At 39.3% G+C, this 19,753-nt stretch overlaps 1 protein-coding gene across 1 annotated transcript in view; it reads right to left on the bottom strand.

Moving 5' to 3' along the window:
* The window catches only part of MME (membrane metalloendopeptidase), a 112,806-nt gene that overhangs the window by 53,375 nt on the left and 39,678 nt on the right, over window positions 1–19,753 (bottom strand). The window contains exons 4-10 of the mRNA XM_043994886.1: window positions 16,910–17,071; window positions 14,620–14,700; window positions 14,419–14,514; window positions 14,185–14,303; window positions 12,734–12,799; window positions 5,571–5,705; window positions 3,396–3,497 (exon numbers count right to left, since the gene is read on the bottom strand). Coding sequence (XP_043850821.1) covers window positions 3,396–3,497; window positions 5,571–5,705; window positions 12,734–12,799; window positions 14,185–14,303; window positions 14,419–14,514; window positions 14,620–14,700; window positions 16,910–17,071 — 761 coding nt within the window. The remainder of the gene's footprint in view (window positions 1–3,395; window positions 3,498–5,570; window positions 5,706–12,733; window positions 12,800–14,184; window positions 14,304–14,418; window positions 14,515–14,619; window positions 14,701–16,909; window positions 17,072–19,753) is intronic.

Genomic DNA, 19,753 nt, shown 5'->3' with positions numbered 1-19,753 from the left:
CAAATGCCAAAGGGAAGAGCTTCAATTTAACACTAAAGATAATGAGGAATCAATAGGGTTCATTGAGTAAGGGACTAACATAGGGAGAGCTGAGCAAAATCACTTTGACAGCTAGATGGAGGGTGGACTGGAGTGGGGAAGAGATTTGAGGCAGTGAGAACAGTCAGGAGGCTATTGCAATGGGCCAAGTGAGGACCTGAAGCAGTCATAGCTATGTGAGTATGAAGGATAAGAGAGAAGGAGGAGATACTGTGGAGACAGAGACACATGTGATGAGTAGGAACAAGGCATGGAAGATGAGAATTAAGATATAATGCCAGATGACTAGAAGGAAATGGTTCCTTTTACAGGAATAATGAAGTTCCAAAGAAGGGGGAGGGTATTTAACAAAAGATGTTGAGTTTTCTTTTGGCTATATTGCAAATGAGATACAACACAGAATTTTGGGACTTGAAATGATTCCCAGATTACATTGTATTCATATATTCAGTGCCCCTTTTGTATATACTTATATACATAATGTTGTCTTCTCCTCCCTGAGGAGAATCTAAGTACCATGAGGGTGAAGACCTAAACAAACCCACAAATGAAAAAAGTATCACTTGTACAACATATGGAAAAAGTGGCCATCCAAGCTCTGCTCCTCCAGTGAGAAGGAGCCCAGTTCTTGACAAGGCAACCCATTCCATGCTAGGATGCTTATAACCAGTGGAAAGTTTTTCTTTACATCATGCCTAAATACACCGTGACTTTTAACCCATGGTGATTTCAGATAACATATGGCATGGACTTGAGGCCCTTAACCATCCCTTTATTATTCCCTGAATTTTCTCCTTATTATCAATGTCTTTCTAAAGTTTGCCTCCCAGAACTCAACATAATGCAGTAATTTTAAATCACATTTTCTGAGAAAGAAAAATGAGGCTTGTGGACCCAATTATTTTAAAAGAATAACAAATCAAGAGATCACTTTGTTATTTCAGGATAAAGAAGCCACAAGGAGAACTTTGTCTGAAATTCAACTTTTGGTAGCCAGTTTCGACCAACGCAAAAAACCATTTTTATAACTATTATTTTCTATAAAAATGCTTCTAAGTAAAAAATAGATTCTGATGAGCAAGCATCTCTAATTGGAATCAATAACATATTTTTAGGGAGATACCAAGAAGAAATGAGAATTTTAAAAAATACCATTTCATGAATATAATCACACACACACAGAGGTAGTTCAAATAAAGTGAATGTGAAAAAATATACACATATACTCTTATAGCACAAACATGCATGCACATGTATACACATTAATTTAATCCACCAATGTTATGCCTACTGTGATTCTTCCTGCTCATTTCTAAGAATCTTGACTGAATGTGGTGATTGGGAATTGTTTTCTATGGGACTTGATAAAGGAGATTGATGACTCATTTATCAGAGGAAGTTGGTGAAGTCAGCCAATGGAGACTGTGAAAAGCTTGGTGAAGTTTTAAGATTAGAGTCCTCTTAAGAAAAGGTGGTGCAGTGGATAGAGCACAGGCCCTACCGGCCTCAGACATTTAACACTTACTAGCTGTGTGACCCTGGGCAAGTCACTTAACCCCAATTGCCTCACTAAAAAAAAAAAAAAAAAGAACCGGTAAAAGTGAAGGTGAGGCTTACTTTTGTTAAGTGGCTGAGATCCCTCTAATCATTTAAGAGTGAATATTCAACCTAATAATTCCATTCAGCCTGGGGTGTAGTAGAGAAAGCCAGAGCAGGCTTAAATTGGAATTCAAGCTCTGCACATTGCAACCCCCAAACTAGCTGTGAGGCTACATGAGACAAGACGTAAAAAGTTCCTGGCAGACCTTAACATGCTATAAAGATCCTGGCTATTATTATTCCTCTGATCATGTCACTTTACCTCCTTTGAGCCTCAGTTTCCCCATCTGTAAAATGGGAATAATAATACTGATGGCTCCCTGACTCAGAGAGTTATGGATATCAAAAGAGAAAATCTTTGCCAAGTGCTTTCAAAGTATGTATGGAAGCTAGAATGATTTATGACTATTAGAAAAGATTGAGTTCACACAAGCACATATATGAGGCTCACTTCCAAGCTAGCAGTTGAGAACTTCTTCAAAAGCTGATGTTTCTGAATCATCTTCGGGGACTTTGTGGCTTTTCCTCAGGGACAAATTATGAGCTGCTTCTTTTCCTGATGCTGATGATTCACTGTTATTCTTTTTTTAAAAGAAATAACTAGAGAAAATGTCTATTTTTCAGAAAATGAGATGGGAAACATTAGCTATAGAGACATGGCTTCTAGCTAAGTGACAATTGTCTATGAACTTTCATGAGTGGAATTTGTGATGCTGACTGGACAACTTATCAGACTCTGCATGTTTCTTCACCCTTTCTTTTAAGGGATAAGGACCAGATCTGTGATTTCATTAATAAGAGGAACTCCCCTTACCAATACAGGTCAATACCTTCTCTGCAAGATATACTATTAGAGAGTTGTCTAGGATACCAGGTGGTTTAAGTGACTTGCCCAGGGATATAAGGCCAGCACATGTCAGGGGCAGGACCTGAACTCAACTTTTTCCAGCTCTGGGGCTTCACCATATGATCTCTCACCTCTCATTCCTTTAGAGCTGTGTATACATGTATATGTTTATTTTTTAAAATGCTGGCTACATATGTAAAACTGGAAGGGCCATTAGAGGACATATAGTCCCCCCTCTCATAAATATATATATATATATTGGGAAATTAAAACCCATCACCATAGAGTACTTCAAGTTCCCACAGATCTAAATGGCAGAGGTAGGCGTTGATCCCATGCCCTTGGCCTCCACATGCATGCTGTCACCTTGCCTGTATCTCTTCTATTCTACTCCACTCCATCCCATTTGAATCTATTCTCTGTAAAAAGTTAGAGACCCTGGGAAGGGTAGAGAGATTTCTAAGATAAGTAAGCTTCCACCCAGATACAAGGGACACATATGAAAAGCCACTTGTGAACAGATAACATTTAATGCAAAGGCCCCTTTGAAAAAAAAATGAAAAAAGTTCCTTGGACTCTTCCCCTATTGGTCTCCTATCAGGTCAGCTGGATATATAAAAGGCTCTGAGAACTTTTGAGTCCTAAGATTTTTCTGGAATGGTTTCTTAGATCATCTCACAGCTTTTCTCCCTCTGAAATTTCAACTAAGTTAATACCAACATAATGATTTCATATGAGGTTTTATACGTGATTATGTAGCTAAAGCACTCTAGTGTCATTTAAATCCACTTTGAAGCTCAACAAATTTCATTTGCTAAGAAAGGAATGTGCTTTTTCTTAAAGAAAATAGCTCATCTTCAAGTCTTCAGGCAATAGTTTAATAAAAAATTTGAAAAGAAGCAATACTCACCCGTCCATTGATCTCAAATGTAAAGTTGTTTTGGATCTGGGCTAGGGTCATTTTTTTATAGAGGAGGAGTGGATCATTCCGATCTTCAGGTTTGGTTGTAGCCTACAGAAGTAATTGCAGAGAGTTATTTATAACTGAACAAGAAGAGATTCTTTAGCACAGGGACCCCTATTTAGCTAATTCTGTTTATGTGCTATCATTCTGGTCAATTCTATGGACCTCCCTCGCTCCCCACGGCGAATCATGGTTTTAAATAACTGGAGAAAGTACTAGTATTCAGTTAGAAGTTCATGAAAATGAAAGATGCCATCTTTTCACCAGCCAACTCTGTGGAACATCTGAAATCTGATCACAGACCTGTGTTTGAAGACCCCAGGCTAAGAGGTCTTGCTTTAGCAGAGCTGTCAACAGTAATGGTAAACAGGAAAGGATGAAATGTTGGGATAGATGAGCTGTTGGCTGAGTATACCATCCATAACATAAGAAAACTTATGTGCTTAATTGGCCTGTTGGATAAGAATGCTCAATATTTGACTTTGGTGTCTATTTTCCTTAACAGGTACTTTGCTATCTGGCCTTGTCTGCCAAACCTTGAGAAAATATTCCTAGATCTCTCTCCCTGGATTATGAGTTGGGATCTCAGTTGTTTCTCCCCCTGCTTCATATTATAACAGTCTTCCTGGACACTCATGGCTTTATATATTCTGCCATTAATCCCCCAAGTACACTCTTGTTTTCTTCCTCTGGAGCACCATGTCTCACTTAAAACATGGTAATAAAAGTCATTAACTGTCAACAAAAAAACATGTGTGTGTTTGCTGCAAGCAAAACAAGAAGAGGGCCAAGTCACAGCCAAGTCAGAATGAAAGACCCCTGAGAGAGATGATAACTTTTCCTCCCTCTTCAGTAGTTCCCCTCACCACACCTAGTTCTCTGCTCTACATTTATCAGGCACCCATTTATATTTATCTGGATTTATTGATCTTTCCAGTCTTCCTGCCAACTACTTCCCTACATTCACTCTATAATCCAGGCACACTGGCTTACTTGTTTATTTACTTAATTTTTAACTTTTTTTTTTTTAACAGAAGACTCAATCTCCCACTTCTGTGCCTTTCTTTGAACTGTCTCCCATGCCTGGAATGTTCTTTTTCTTGACCTCCATCTCATGAAATCTGTGGTTTTCTTCAGGCCTCAGCCTAAGACTTCATGAGGTCTTGCCTATTCCCTCCAATCTCCACCCTCTTCAATGTTAATTTTTTTGTTTTACATCACTCTCTTTCACACATTTTTACATTCTGGCCAAATTGGACCACACACTGCTCCTTGGAGCCATTTCAGGCTTTCATGCATTCATTCGTGCAAGCCATTTCTCATGCATGGGATATATTCACTCCTCCTTTCCACATGGTATCACAGAATCTGAGAAGTGGGAGGGATTCCAGGGAATATTTTTGTAATCTCAAGGTGCCATCTTTAATAATTAAAAAGCCTTCCTTGATTCCTTCTGGTTGAAAATGAATTTTCCCTCACCAAATTTTCTTAAACCACATTGTGATGACACATCCTAATTTATATCTATCTCTGCTTCCACCACCATTAGATAATAATCTTCCTGTGGGAAGGGACCTCTCTTACTCATCTCTATATTCCTCTTTGTATCCTACTAGAGTGCCTTTCAGGTAAAAGGTCATTTTGTAAATGTTTTTTGAATTTAATTTAACTATCAGTAGAAACATCAGTCCCAATAGTAACCTTGTACTAAATACATAAAACTTTATGGAGGAGAAAGCCAAAAAATATGAAATAACTTCTGACTCCCCTAGCAGATGTTCTATATCCCAAGGGCATCTTTCCTTCCACTAACCCCTGTAATCATCAAGGACTGAAGAACAGCCCTTTAATGCCTAACATGACCAATATTTGGTTCATTTTTAAGCTCCTGTGCTATCACTGCTGAAGCAATACTGTGCGTGAATAAAACAGCCCAATGAGGTTTTGAAAGGCAGTGGGATTCTTTCATTTCAAAGGCTGAGAGTTTTCCATTAGGCAGCCCTGACTTTCTACCACTTAGCACAAAATTGGTCTTTTTGCCACCAAAACCAATTTTGGGAGGAGAAAGGCATAGAAATGGAGCTGAATGGTACTCAGAGGAAAGGAGACAAGACGCTTTACATTGGCAATCTCTTTTTCCAACTCCATAACTCGATTCATTTCCAGGGTAATCTGGGTATCGTTGACAGACAGTCCTCTATCCTTGCGGATCAATTTAGCCACAGAAATCATGAAATTCACATATGCTGTGCAAGCCTGTGGGGGGAAAAACAGTAGAGTTTTCTACATGTTGGCCATAAAATATTTAAGATTTTTCTTTCTATTTTTTTTCCCTTTTAATCAACTGTTACTTTTGGGTAACAGAAAAAAAAAACCCACAACAACCCAGCAACATGCTAAGTCAGAAAATTCCTTCATGGAGACCCTTTAAAAGAATCACAAAGTAATGAAGCAGTCAAATCATATCATTAGAGAACTCTATTGGAGAAATAAAGTAGAACCTTCTGTCTGTTTCTCCACCCATAAAACGGGGATAACAATAACTTATTTAGCATTTTAAGATTTACAAAAGTAGTTTCCATACAATCCAAGGAAAGAAGCTCTAAGAAGGAAAGTGACTTACTTAAGATCAAATGGGATTCATCAACTTCTGCCTTTGTCCTGGCCTCTTCCTACTTACAAAGAGTCTCTCTAATATTTAGCATCCTTCAATGTTCATTGAACTAAGGTAGCAACTCCTTCCAGAAGTCTTACCTGATTCCCATAATTGCTGTTTATATTCCTGATGCTCCTTTTCAAATATACTCTAATATTTATATGTCTAAATGGTGTATTCACTTAATAAAATGTAGATTCCTTTAAGGCAGAGACAGTTTTTCCTTTCATCTCCGTGTTTTGCATGTAGTAGGAACCTAATACATGTTTGAGGCAGCTAGATGGCTGAGTATATAAAGTGCTGGGCCTGGAGTTAGGCAGACCCAAAAGATCTGCCCTCAAATGCTTACTAGATTGTGACCCTGGGTAAGTCATTTAACCTCTATCTGCCTTAATCTACTGGAGAAGGAAATGACAAAGCACTCCAGTATATTTGCCAAGGAAACTAAGAGTTGGACATGACTGAACAATAACAACAACAGTACATGCTTGGTGAATTAGGGTCTTCACTCATATGCAGTGGTAGTCAAATCCAGTGCTATTTTATTGTGGAGAATCCTTACCTTAATATTTTCTAGCAAGCAATTTGGGTTACTTTGACTCTCCACTTTCATGGGCTCTTCCCATGTGGCATTGCTAAAATCAACTCCTAGCGCAGAACAAACCTCATTATGGTCTTGATACCTTATGTCAAGAACAATAACACTTGTATATCTTTCTATCTACTCATAAAATGAGGTCACGTTAATGTGAACTCTTTCAATAACTAATTTAAATGCCTTTAGAAATAAATATCTATCGGAATAAGTCCATACCAGAAAACCCTTAATATTCACATGGGAAAATTCTATTATCCATTTTTCTTTTTGTACCCCAGGTTCCTAGCTTATAGAGCCAGAAGAGACCTAGGAAGTCACTGAGTCATAGAATCTTTGCGTTGGAATGGAGCTCAGAAACTACCTACTCTAACCTATAATTGACCATGGATTTCTCTAGGCTATATGCTCTTTGGTCAAGCAGTCTTTGCTTGAAGTGCACTAGGGAGCACAAATGAATTACTTTCCAAGAAAACCCGTCTTATTTCTGTAAGGTTCTAATTGTCAAATGCAGGCTATGGTGTGTATTATCTGTGTGACCTTGTAAAAGGCACTGAGTTTCTCTCAGTTTCTTCATCTGGAAAACAAGGAGTCTAGACAAGATCAACCCCAAGGCCCCTTTCCAGTTTTATCCTTCCCTTCCTCTCAGAGATAATATGAGTCTAAGGCAATGATACATAAAATGTCTGGGTTGTCTCAGAAGGTAACTGCCCCATCTTTCAGATTGTAATCAGCATCAGCTTAACTCAGAGGGCCTCCAGCCACCTCTGTACTGTCCAAGCAGAACGCTCTCCTCCTCAGGGCAGGTGTTCCCAGGGACCTGGGTGTTTCTGTTCTGATTATTTTATGGGTCTCTCTGTTTTTCTGGGCATCATCCCTTTTCACAATGAGATCTTTTGGTCCTGACCTTTCCAGAGAAATCAAGCTAGCATCAAGTACTTCGTGGAGACACACAGCTAGGTAATAAAATCAAATATGGCCTCATTTCATTTGCAGGAGCTCTCTTCCTCCTTCCTTATTGAAACATGCAATTGAATTTTTTCCCCTGTAAAAACCATTCCTATTATTCAGACTTGTTATCTGTTCCTATCCTGAAAGGATTAACTCCTATTTGACAGAATCCATGCTCTGTTCCTCGGATTATAAAACACAGCTTAATTACGTTCTTTCTGGTACTTTCCCTGTGACAGGGGTGGAAGTGGAGGAAGAGCCTCAAGGCAGTCACCACAGGGAGCACTTGATTGTCATCTCGGGAGCAAGAAGAGGGTTTGCATTTTGTGAAACACATCAGGATACCAGCACTTTGATGAACAAGGTAGGAAGTCAGCTCTTTGTGGGCAGAAGGTGTTCCATTGTTTTTGTTCCTATGCTCCTGGGGCTTAGAATAATTCTGGGTACACAGTTGGTGCTTAATAATTGAAGTGATTTGAATTAAGTTGAAATTGGAACTGTCTGGAGTGACATGGAGTTGAACTGGTATTAATTAACATCCATCTAATCACTATATAAAAATTGCTAGTTCTTCAATCAGCTGTAAGCAATAGTTTTAATGATTTATCTTGGAAACATGCTATGCTAGAAGGTCAAGACCTATTGTGTAAGAATATAGGTAACTTGGCTCTGGAGGGGACATGTTTGTGTAACTTTGGGTAAGTTGTATATCTACTTATATATATGTATACATACATGTATGTATAGACTATATATGTACGTATGTATGTATGTATGTATATATGTATGTATAATTGCTACTTATCCCCTTAAGATATAAGAATACTTGACTCTGTCTACCTAAAAGGGTTCCCATTGGGCTCAAATGAAATCATAGAGGTAAAGGTTTTTCAAAGAGTAAAAATCAATATGTCAATATAAAACATTTGTAATATTTGAGCAAAAGCCCATAGAAAATCTAATATCTGAAGAGTGAAACCCAAGCGTAAATATAAAATATTGCTATTAGTGTCATAGGTTTGACCATACTACAGGTCATTTTTGCTAGTAATGGATTTATACATGAAGCAGGACAAGGATCACATTCCCCAAAGGCTACAGAACAATCTCAGGGTTGGGATAGGATTGGGTGAGCTCCCTGGTCTCTCATGCTTTACTTGGATACATTGGGTTTTCAATTGGAAATGCATTAAATAAGGTGATAGGTAAGCAGTCCATTAGAATTGCCTTCACTATCTGTTTACTGTGGATATCTTAAGGCTAGCTGCATCTTTGTGAAGGAATTTGATTTTAAAGTTAAAAGTGTTTAATCCTAGCTGGATTATGTTCTTAGGAAAGAATGTGGGGGTGGCAGGGAACAACTCTACATGCTTGGGGAAGATATTCAATATTCTATGAACCCTTGCAGGAAAGAGCAGAGTTCAGTTGGGTTGGTTTATTAGCTCCCCTGGTGGTCTGTTAACCTAACAATGAATCAAGCTGTACCTAAACCTTACATCCTGAACTGCCAAAACTGCTGTGGGTCCTTAAGGACCACTGGTTATAGGAGAGTTACCAAGTGAATGCTAGCAAGGTCATTTTACTTTGTCGTATGACTATATACTGGAAGTATAACCTTGTGCCAAGGGGAAACAATGATACCACTATTCTTTCATTAACCCAAACTGAGAATTGGAATGACACCCCCTGCTGGGACATTGTGAGCTCTGGCCTGAAAAGAAACCATGCAACTTTGGCATCCAGAAGTGATATCTGCTCCCCGTGGGTCCTGTCAATCAGTGTTACCAGCCAATTAGCTTGGAACTGTGTGTGTTTGGATGGCCCTGTTTCTGGTTTCAGAGGAGGCTTCTGGGAGAAGCCGCTTAGGGGCAAGGGCCTTTGGGTTCCAGACTTGGGCTTGGTGGGAGGACAGATGCTGGGCTCTCTTAGATAGTTAGATGAAGTTTGCTTTTTACCTCTCTCTCTTCACTAACGTTTTGTTTTTTTTTTGGTGGGGCAATGGGGGTTAAGTGACTTGCCCAGGGTCACATAGCTAGTTAGTGTCAAGTGTCTGAGGCCAGATTTGAATTCGGGTACTCCTGAATCCAAGGCCAGTGCTTAATCTACCTAGCTGTGCCACCTAGCTGAACCCCCTCTTCACTAACTCCCAATGCACTTTAATAAATACTTAAAAGGTTAAACTCTTGCTAAAGCTTCTAATTTAAGACTCATGAGATTTTAGACAACACAGCTAGAATTTTGGCCCTTATAAAACTCAACCAAGTGCACAACCTTGGAATTATACTTCACTCTTGCCTCCTTCTCACCTTCCATATCCAAAAAGCTGATAAGAATGTCAATTCTAGCATCACAAGATTTCTCATATCAATCTCTCTCAACTATGACCCTCACCTGAATTAGTGAGGTAGCCTACTAACTGATCCCCTGATGACTGTTTCTTCCCTCTTCAATCTTTTCCCAATAGAGCCGCCCAATTGATATTCCTAAATCACAAACCCAAAGCTGCTATTCCCCTAGAATAACAAAATTATACTAGATAGAGTCTAGACTAATAGGAAAATGTTTTACATAATTGCACATGTATAACCTATATCTGATTGCTTACCTCCTCAGGGAGGGAGGAAAGGAGGGATAAAATTTTGAGCTCAAAACTTAAATTAAAATGTTTATTATTGGGGCATCTATGTGCTGCAGTGGATAGAGCACCGGCCCTGGATTCAGGAGGACCTGAGTTCAAATCTGGCCTCAGACACTTAGCACTTACTAGCTGTGTGACCCTGGGCAAGTCACTTAACCCCAATTGCCTAATGAAAAAAAAATTGTTTATTATTGGACAAGGTCTACTAGCTGTAGCCTCATGGAATAAATTAAAAATGCTCAGCCTGGTGTTTAAGGGCTTCCACAACCTGGCTCTAGCCTTCTTACATAGCCTTTCCATTCCTCATATATTATACCGTTTCTCCAACTCTGTATCCCAGCCAAATAGACCTGTTGGCTGTTTTCTATACACAACATTCCAGGTGGCCCCCTATATCTAAGGCATCCTCCTTCCTCACCTCTACCTAAGTCAGAAGCCACTTCCTTCTTGCATGAGATCTTTACTGATTCATCTAGTGATCTCTCACTCTCAACATTGCTCTATTCCTTTCTGAATTTACTTTTCTGTGAACACGGTGTTTTACCCTCCCCCTTTAGTAAACTCCTTGAAGTCAAGGCTTGCCCTTTGTATCCCCAAGTCTTTATACTCCCAATACCTATCATAGACCTTGGACAAAGTAGCCATTTAACAAACAGTTGCTGATTTAAATAGACTCAGACTTAAATAATTGTGAAAAATAATATTTGTTCAAGAGTGAGTCTAACTGGAATGGAAAACTACTCATATTCCATCTTTCTCTGGTATCCATATAACCCTCTTCCTATTGCTCAAAGTCTGAAACAGTTGGCACTTAACTGAAGTGAATAAAATGATCCCTCCTATCACTAGGAGAGGGGACAAGAAACATCATCCCACAAGATCTCCATCCAACAGGAGGCAGAAGCAGCCTACATGATGGCCACTTTTGGGCAGGCTACATGGTCACAAGAATGGAGAATCTGATTATTTAGACAATTCCAGGATGCCTCTGCCACCATCCATGTAGATAATGCCTCAGAGTTTCCTTCTGACAGCATTCTAAGCAAACCATATTAGTAGGGAAATGGGAGAAGTAGAATTGGTTCAACAGCTCATTACCTGGTCTTGATTAAGCCCACTCTTTACCCTTGACTTTATGGCTTATCTGTTTTTTTGTTTTCAATCAGGCCAGTTTCTACTTGAAGTTACCCATTAGAAACTGATTTTTAAAAACAAATAACAACAAAATTGTGCTTTTAATTTAAATGCCAATTACCATACCAGAAATGGGAAAGCTTGAATTCTCTGAGTTTGATTATTGAGGGCAACTCATGAATGTGCTGGCTATTAAACATCTCTGCTACCTATTCTACACAATCTACTAGAGAATCAGCACACAAGAAGAAACTATAATCTGAGCCCACATTTTTCCAATATGGGTTAAGATTAATAGCATTTATAAGCACTTTCAAGGTTTGCAAAGCACTTCACATATCTTATCTCATATGATCCTCACAACTCTAGGATGTAGATAGTATTTTCATCCCTGTTTTGTTGTTTTTCAGTTGTTTCAATGGTGTCTGACTCTTTGTGACTGTTATGGGCCTGGGGTATCTCAGGAGTTTTCTGGGGGATGTCAAGGAACCTTCTCCTTGAGAAGCTAAACCAATGGACAGACACACCTAAAGATATGAGCAGCACCAGAAGTAAACTGAGATAACTCCAGGACCATCACCCTTCATTCCAGTCTCCCCCACCCCTCAGGGACATAAGATTAGGTGTGGCTGCTGTCTTTGTGGGATGAGGGTGACAGAGATGTCTTGAGAGATCAGAGACACCTCTCACCCAACTTCCCCCAGCCATCAATGGGGGATGGTCCTCCCCCAATAAGGGAATTTTCCACATTCAGAGGATCACCTCATGGTCCTCGATAAAAGGATTTGCCTGTCTCTTGCTCGAGGAGCTAGGTATCTCAGAGAACCATGCCTCTGTGCCATGCCTTCTCCACATGAGAAGAAGTCAATGACTTCTCTATTGGTTTCCTTTCCCCAGCACCTAAATAAAATATTATTTTATCCTAATTGGATTTGTGTGCAAGAGGGTGTAATTCTTTAAAGAGGAATTCCTAAGAACCCCTACCCCAAATCCCCATCAATTTCCCCCATAACAGTGACCCCATTTAGGTTTTCTTGGCAGAGATATTGGAATGGTTTGCCATTTTCTTCTCTGATTCACTTTACAGATGAGGAACATGATATCAACTGTGCCACTTAGCTACCCCCATTTTAAGATGAAGAAACTGAGGCAAACAGAGGTTGTGACTTGCCCAGGATCACACTGCTAGTAAGTGCCAAGGCAGAAATTTTACTTGAGTCTCCCCAGAACTCTATCCACTATACCACCGTAGCTTCCATAATCATACAAGATTTGGTTTATGAATATATTAAAAAAAACTTCATGTTTACCTCTTTATATAAGCCAGTGCATTCAAAGTAGTCACGTGATGGCAGGCCAACTCCAGGCTGATCAATCTATTAAAAAAATACATAAAAACAAACCATTCAAATACTACTGGACACCATATTTTGACAAGTCTTCTGGCCTATGTGTGAGCTGACTTATTTCCTTCTTTCCATAATTATAGATATTCTATCTACACAGAACAACAGGGAGAAGTTATAAAGAGGCAAGTATTGGCTTGATGTTATAGGACCATAGATTTGTGGCTGGAAGGAACTCTAGAGGTCATTGGGTCCAACCCATCCACTTTACAGGTGAATAAACTGAGGCCTAGAGAGATTGAGCCCAAGGTTATACAACTAGTAAGAGGCTGAGCCAGTATCTGAACAAACCCTTTCACTCCCAATCCAACTCATTTTCCCAAGCTTCCCCAAGGCGTAATAGATAACCTCATGAGGTATCCAGTTCTTGTTCATTCAGGGTGTATTTCCTAGGATATTTGTTTTTCAAGTAGAAGTCAGAACAGATGGTGTCTGAGGTTCCTTCCTACTTTCAAGTTCTGTGATTCTATATCAATGTGGCACTGGAATAGACCAAGGTGCTCAATGACAGACCCAAAGAATCTCAACCATAGAGTACCCATACCATACAGTACAACCTGTACCTGAAAAAGGATCCATGCTGCACCACACCTAATTATCACCATCCAGTTTTCATTTGAAATCCTTTAGTGAAGGGGGAAGAGCTGACATTGTGTATGAGGATCAGGCAGTGGGCCAATCTGGCTGTTGTGTAGACCACTGCATGAAGGTTAAGATAATGGAGACAGCCCCGTGAGACTCTGAAGGGCTCTTGACTGGAACCTCCAGAATGCTTTCTTTTGCTTGCTTAGATATTGATACAAAACCTTTTCTGAAATTTCTATCTAGGCTTGACCTAAAAATTCTCAATAAGTGAATGTTTTGCATCTTATATCAGATTCATGAGTTTGAACAGCAGCAGACCAGGGTGGAATAGTCAATCATTTATAGCAACTGTGATGTGACCTTTTGGTTACAGGATCCAGAGGACACTGAAGCTTTTTCTTTGGAGTGAGAAAAAAATTGGGTCCCAAATCCCTTTGTGGAGGACCCCTGGCTGTCCTCTTCTGCTTTATTTATGAAAATGAGCCTGTATTCCTTTCCTGAGCGTATCAGTAACTCACTTCATCTCTCATCTCTCTCTATTCTTTCCAGCCCAGAATTCTTAGCATCATAAACATCAGGGAGGGGGGTGCAAGCAGGAAATGTATACAAAATAAATGATTTTAAAAATCCCTTTTTTTATGGGAATCCCTGGCTCACAAAATTCAAATGAGAAAATGTTGTATTTCTAGATAGCAGTGAGATCAATAAGGAAGTAAGTCTTATTGCCTTTTCAACAGAGCTTTAAGCCATGCAAGTGAGGAGAAACTTACATGAATAACATGACTCAGGGAGTTCTTATCATCTGTGCCAACATATAATTGAATCAGGACCTTTTTTCCAAACTTTGAGTTCAACTGTGCAATGGCATTTTCAGCTGTCCAAGAGGTACCTAAGGCAATGACAGGCAAAATCAGGCTTTTAAAGATGTGTATGGAAAGTGGAGATGAATGCGAAATGATTTTTAAATTCGGTAACAAACATATACTATGTGCCAACTGCCTTACCATATATTGTTTCCCAGTTGTCCATTGCTACTGGCCAATCATAGATCTCTGGTAAGAGTTTTAGTAAAGGTTCAGCACCTCTGTTTTCAATTGCAGCTTTGAGAAACAGGAAAGAAAGTAAGAATTCAATAGGAAGCCTGAATAGTTTTGTGCAGTTATTGACAAAATCCCGGGACTAACCAGTGTGTGAAGGATACTTACATTCATTTAAACAGGATCTGTACAACGTTTTGGCTTTCTGTACTGCTACTATGTCTTCAGTTTTTGGCTCCTGAAGAACACCTGAAATAAGACGTTTAAAATAGGCATCAGGGGCAGCTAGGTGGCGCAGTGGATAGAGCACCGGACCTGGAGTCAGGAGTACCTGAGTTCAAATCCGGCATGAGATACTTGACACTTACTAGCTGTATGACTCTGGGCAAGTCACTTAACCCCAACTGCCTCAAAAAAAAAAAATAGGCATCAACATTCATGTCCAACCTCCATGCATTTGCACAGGTTGTTCCCATGATTCTTCGCCTCTGCCTTTTAGAATCCCTAACTCCTTTCAAAGTTCAGCTCAAGTCCAATCTCTTCTAAGAAGCCTTTCCTTGTTCTCCCAGTTGATAATATTCCCAAATGTTATTTTGCATTCATCTTGTATGTATTTGGCCTTATTTATGTGCATTTCCAATCAGTAGAAGGTAAGTTCCTTGAGGGCAGGGAATGTTTTTCTATTTATATCATCTGGGCCAAACCTAGTCAACCTAAATAAATCCTATTTGAATTGAATTAATCTCAACCTTACAACTATATATAATCAAGGTTGTCCACAGGTTCAGCATAAACCTTGTCTTCCTAGACAAGACCTTTCCTATTTTGGCTCAGGTAGAAGAGGCACCTCTTTCAAAATAAAGGCGACCATCTATGTATGTATGTATGGGAGTATGTGTAGAAACAAATCCACTGCATTTTAATCTGCTTTGGCAACAGTTGCTTCCCATGAAGATTAAGAGTCAAAACAACCCTAGAGAAAAATGGAAAGAATCCCTGAATGTCAAGTGTATTAATGCCTTCAGAGACTTAGGATAAGTCAATCAATCACCAAGGATTTATTTATGAAGCGCCAAAGTATGGGACTGACACTGAGCCAGGCAAACCAATGCAAAAATGCAAATAGTCCCTTTTCACCAGCAACTAATGTTCCCTCAGGAGAATAAGGAGTCCTATGTTCAAGTGGATGGGGTCAGGAAGGCCTAGGTTCAAGTCTGACCTCTGATACTTCTCTGCTATATGACCCTAGGCAATGCCCTAAGTGACTCTCTAAGACCCTAAATTGTAGGATTGAGTTGTTTGTATCATGAGGGGCAGTTTACACATTAGAACTTGCCCACATTGAGGAAATCATAGGTCTGACAAAAACAATTAAAGATGAATTATCTTTATAATGTATTTTATATATTGCTATTTATTGATAATTTATAACACATAATAATATAATGTTTATATACTACAATAGACAGTACTAATTATCTCTATATAGTTGATCCATGTTAAGGAGCTTGCTAGTTGAGGGGCCAAATATAAAACTTATTCTTCTACAGAATAACCTTCTAGTAGAGAAAAATAGAGACCCAAGAATATGCCAAGTTGTAGTTCAATGGAAAGAGCCCTCTTTCTGGAGACAGAGGATCTAGGGTTCAAATTCAGCCTTGCATGCTCACTGCCCGTGTGACCTTAGAAATGTCACTTAATTTCCCTGGGCCTCTATTTCCTCATCTTACAACACGAAAGTGCCACATTAGATAGATGGCTTCTGAGCTATGATCTAATGAAAGTTATGTCAGTAACAATGTGGTTCTCTCTTAACTGCTCACTTACAAAATCTTACAACCAAGCAGGAAACTAACCAAGGACGTCAGATGTTATGAAATTATATGTTCATTCTGGGCTTTTTCTGGAATTGACCCAAGAGATGACCTCTTTACTGCTTCCCCACTGAAGAGGTGAATTCTTCTTTCTTGGAAAAGTACATAATGGTCACTCAGACCACTGTTCTTGACTCTTCCCTGCTTATACATTAAGCATATACTCTTACCTTTACATAGGTCCTTCCATCCCCACAAATGAATATTCAAGAAGCAGAAAGTTCATTGGACTTGGGTTTAAATCCCAAATGACACTTATTCTTTTTAAGACTTTGGATAAAAGATTAACTTCTAGGGGCCTCAGTTTCCTCCTTCATAAAATGAGGGAGTTGAAATAGATGGCCTATACATCTATGATCTGATGAGCCTATGAAATTAACCATGCCTCCCTCCCTCACTATTTGTCTCCTTAATGGAAGGGGTGCATTCGTATTCCTCCCAGCTCAGGCTATTCTCCAGTGGCCTGGGTTGGCTGCTGAAATAAACCTTTACAATTTGCTCTGTAACTGCTGCCTTTTAAAAACAAACAAACAAAAAATGTGCCCCAAAGAAACCATTTGGTACCCAGAAACAAATCCACTGACCTTTCAGAATGATTTCTAGATCATCTCTTAAAAGGTCAAAGTTACTGTAACGTGAACTGGTCTCTGGAAGGACATTGTGCCTTAACCAGCCTCCACAGGAATATTTGAAAAAGTCTGTACAAGGGTTCACAGTGTCATCCATGTTCTTAATCAGCCGAGCAGCTAAAACACAAGGGAAACAAAATAATTGCATGTAAATGTTTAGTAGAAAAAACAGAAGCTACATAGATTTCTGGGCAGCATGTGATGGATGGGGCAGGGGGGGAGGGAGGGGGAAGGTGGCAGAGAGAAAAGAGACTTCAAACCTGTTCCTTGAACACCATCAGTTTTATGGATCAGATATTAGCATAAAGTTAGAGAATCAGTATAATATATAGTCAGTATTCTTTCTGCTTGGAGAAACCCTGGATTCCAATCTGAACTCAGCTCCTTCCTATGTGTGACCTTGAGCAAGTCATGAGATCTGGGCTTTGGTGTTCTAATCTGTAAAATGGGGTAGGGAGGGGGCAAGCTAGGTGGTGCAGTGGATAGAGCACTGGCCCTGGAGTCAGGAGTACCTGAGTTCAAATCTGGCCTCAGACACTTAACACTTACTAGCTGTGTGACCCTGGGCAAGTCACTTAACTCCAATTGCCTCACTAAAAAAAAAAATGGGGTAGGGAAGTAGATTACATAAATGCTAAGATCCCTGATAGCATCCTTTTATTCTTCTTATTTTAGGAAACTGTCCAAATGATGTGCAGGTACAGACCATGGGGTCCCTTCTCTCTGATCCAATGAGTCTGTGTAATGTGCCTACATGGGGCACTGTTATAGCAACTGAGGATACAAGGACAACCCAAAAACTGCCCTCAAAGATTCGGCCTCAGAACCAATAAGCATCTCAGCAGGCACCTAGATGAGTCTACATTCAAAAAACAATCTTTTCTGCTGCATAGCCAACAAATGATCATACAGCTTAGGAAAGTATGATCCTCTCCAATGAAGGGAAACCCACAACCTCCCAGAGATGTACAGCCCATTCCTCTTTGGGATAGTGCCAATTGCTTGGAAGTTTCTTCCCAACATCCAGACAAAATCTCTTCTTCAAAACTTTCACTCACTGGTCCAAGTTCTTACCTCTATGGATAAATAAGAGAAGCAAGCCTAATCTGGTCATTAAATAACTTTTAAAATGTTTTATTCATATTTAAATATGTGTTTATTTATTTATTATTGCCACTTCCCCATGACTTCTCTAACTTCTTGAAACCAAATCCTCTTGTAACAAAATAGCCCCCCAAACCTGGAAAAAATGGTCAAGTTCTTCAACACCTGCCTCTCTGTGCACCTAAACTCTGCAGAGAAGAGGAAGGAATGCTTGATCACTAATCTTCTGAACTCGGGATCGGTCACTGTGCTGAGCCGAGCTATGATGGCTTTCCAAGTGGTTTTCCTTTCCACTATCTCACTCCTACCAGACAACTCTTCAAATACCTGGTGACAACCATCATCTTCCCTGAGTCTTCTCTTTTCTAGTCTAAATGATCCCAATTCCTTCAATTAGTCTTTAAAAAAAAAAAACTTTGCTGTATTCAATGTTATATCTTCCCTCCTTTTCATTTTTTTTAAAATTCTAAGTTTAACAAAAATAAAAAGAGAGCATTTTCATATACAGAGCAGAACAGAAAAGCTATTTTTGCATGCAATGAGCAATCTATTATATACACCTTGTTTTAAATATAGATACAAATATATACATATAGTAATTCAAACTGTTACTTTCAATGCTATTCTTCTTTTCCATGTTTCCCTCTGAACTTCATTTTGTCTTCTGTTTTAAAAATGTTTCAGTTATCCTTTGTTTCTTTTTAGAGGGCTATCTCTAGCTCTAATGTCACTCCCTCAATTTCCCATTCCCCTCAAAAAAATAAAGAAACAATCCTTGTAACAAACAAAACCAAGCAAAACATATCCACATTTGCCTCATCCAAAAATATCTCTCTTTCCATCTTGGGTCCATCACCCACCCATTTGTCAAGAGATGGGTAGGGAACATCCTTCAGCATCAATCCTGTGGTCTGCATTGATCAAAGTTTTTAAGTCTTTTGTCTTTATAATGCCATTGTATAAATGATTTTGATTCTGCTTACATAATTCTGCATCAGTTGATTAAAAATCTTCCCAGATTTATCTCAAATTGCCTTTCAATCAATTCTTATATACATAAACTTGAAGCTTGTTGTCATCTTGTTTGTATTCCCCTGGAAGCTCACCAGCTTGCCAATGCCCTTCCTAAAACAGTGTCCAGAACTGAACTCAGTGCTCCAGATGAATTGTGGCCAAGACAGAGTACAGTAGAATTCAGTCCAAGTTGAAATTACTTTCTATGCTACCATATCATGCTATAGTGTTTATAATGCTTAAATGTGTTTGATTTGTCCTTAAGTGGCAATACCATCAAACCTAACTGGGAATCATAGACTTAAAAAAATCAATTGAAAACAAAATACAATTGCTATTTGTAAGTCATCTGTATCTTAAAGTCCTTGAGAGAAGACAGATGCATTGTGAGGATATTTGACTTGACCACAGTCATACCATTAGTAGGTGTCAGAGGCAGGACTTTAAATAATGCCCACCAGACTCCCATGCAAATAGACTAGGCCTTATGCTCTATGGTCTCCCAATTCACTTTGATATAATACTTCGAGGTTAACAAAGCACTCTCAAGTTGACAACCATACAAGAAAGTACTTAGTTCTGTCACCTACACTTTGCAGATAAGGATAGTTAGGCTCAGCTGGGTTGTAGGACTTGCCTGTGTTAAGATGACCAGTAAATGTTGGAGGCAAGATTCCAACC

The sequence above is a fragment of the Dromiciops gliroides genome, chromosome 3 (assembly GCF_019393635.1).
Source record: "Dromiciops gliroides isolate mDroGli1 chromosome 3, mDroGli1.pri, whole genome shotgun sequence".
Taxonomy (NCBI): domain Eukaryota; kingdom Metazoa; phylum Chordata; class Mammalia; order Microbiotheria; family Microbiotheriidae; genus Dromiciops; species Dromiciops gliroides.
This window is presented reverse-complemented; position numbering and strand designations above follow the sequence as displayed.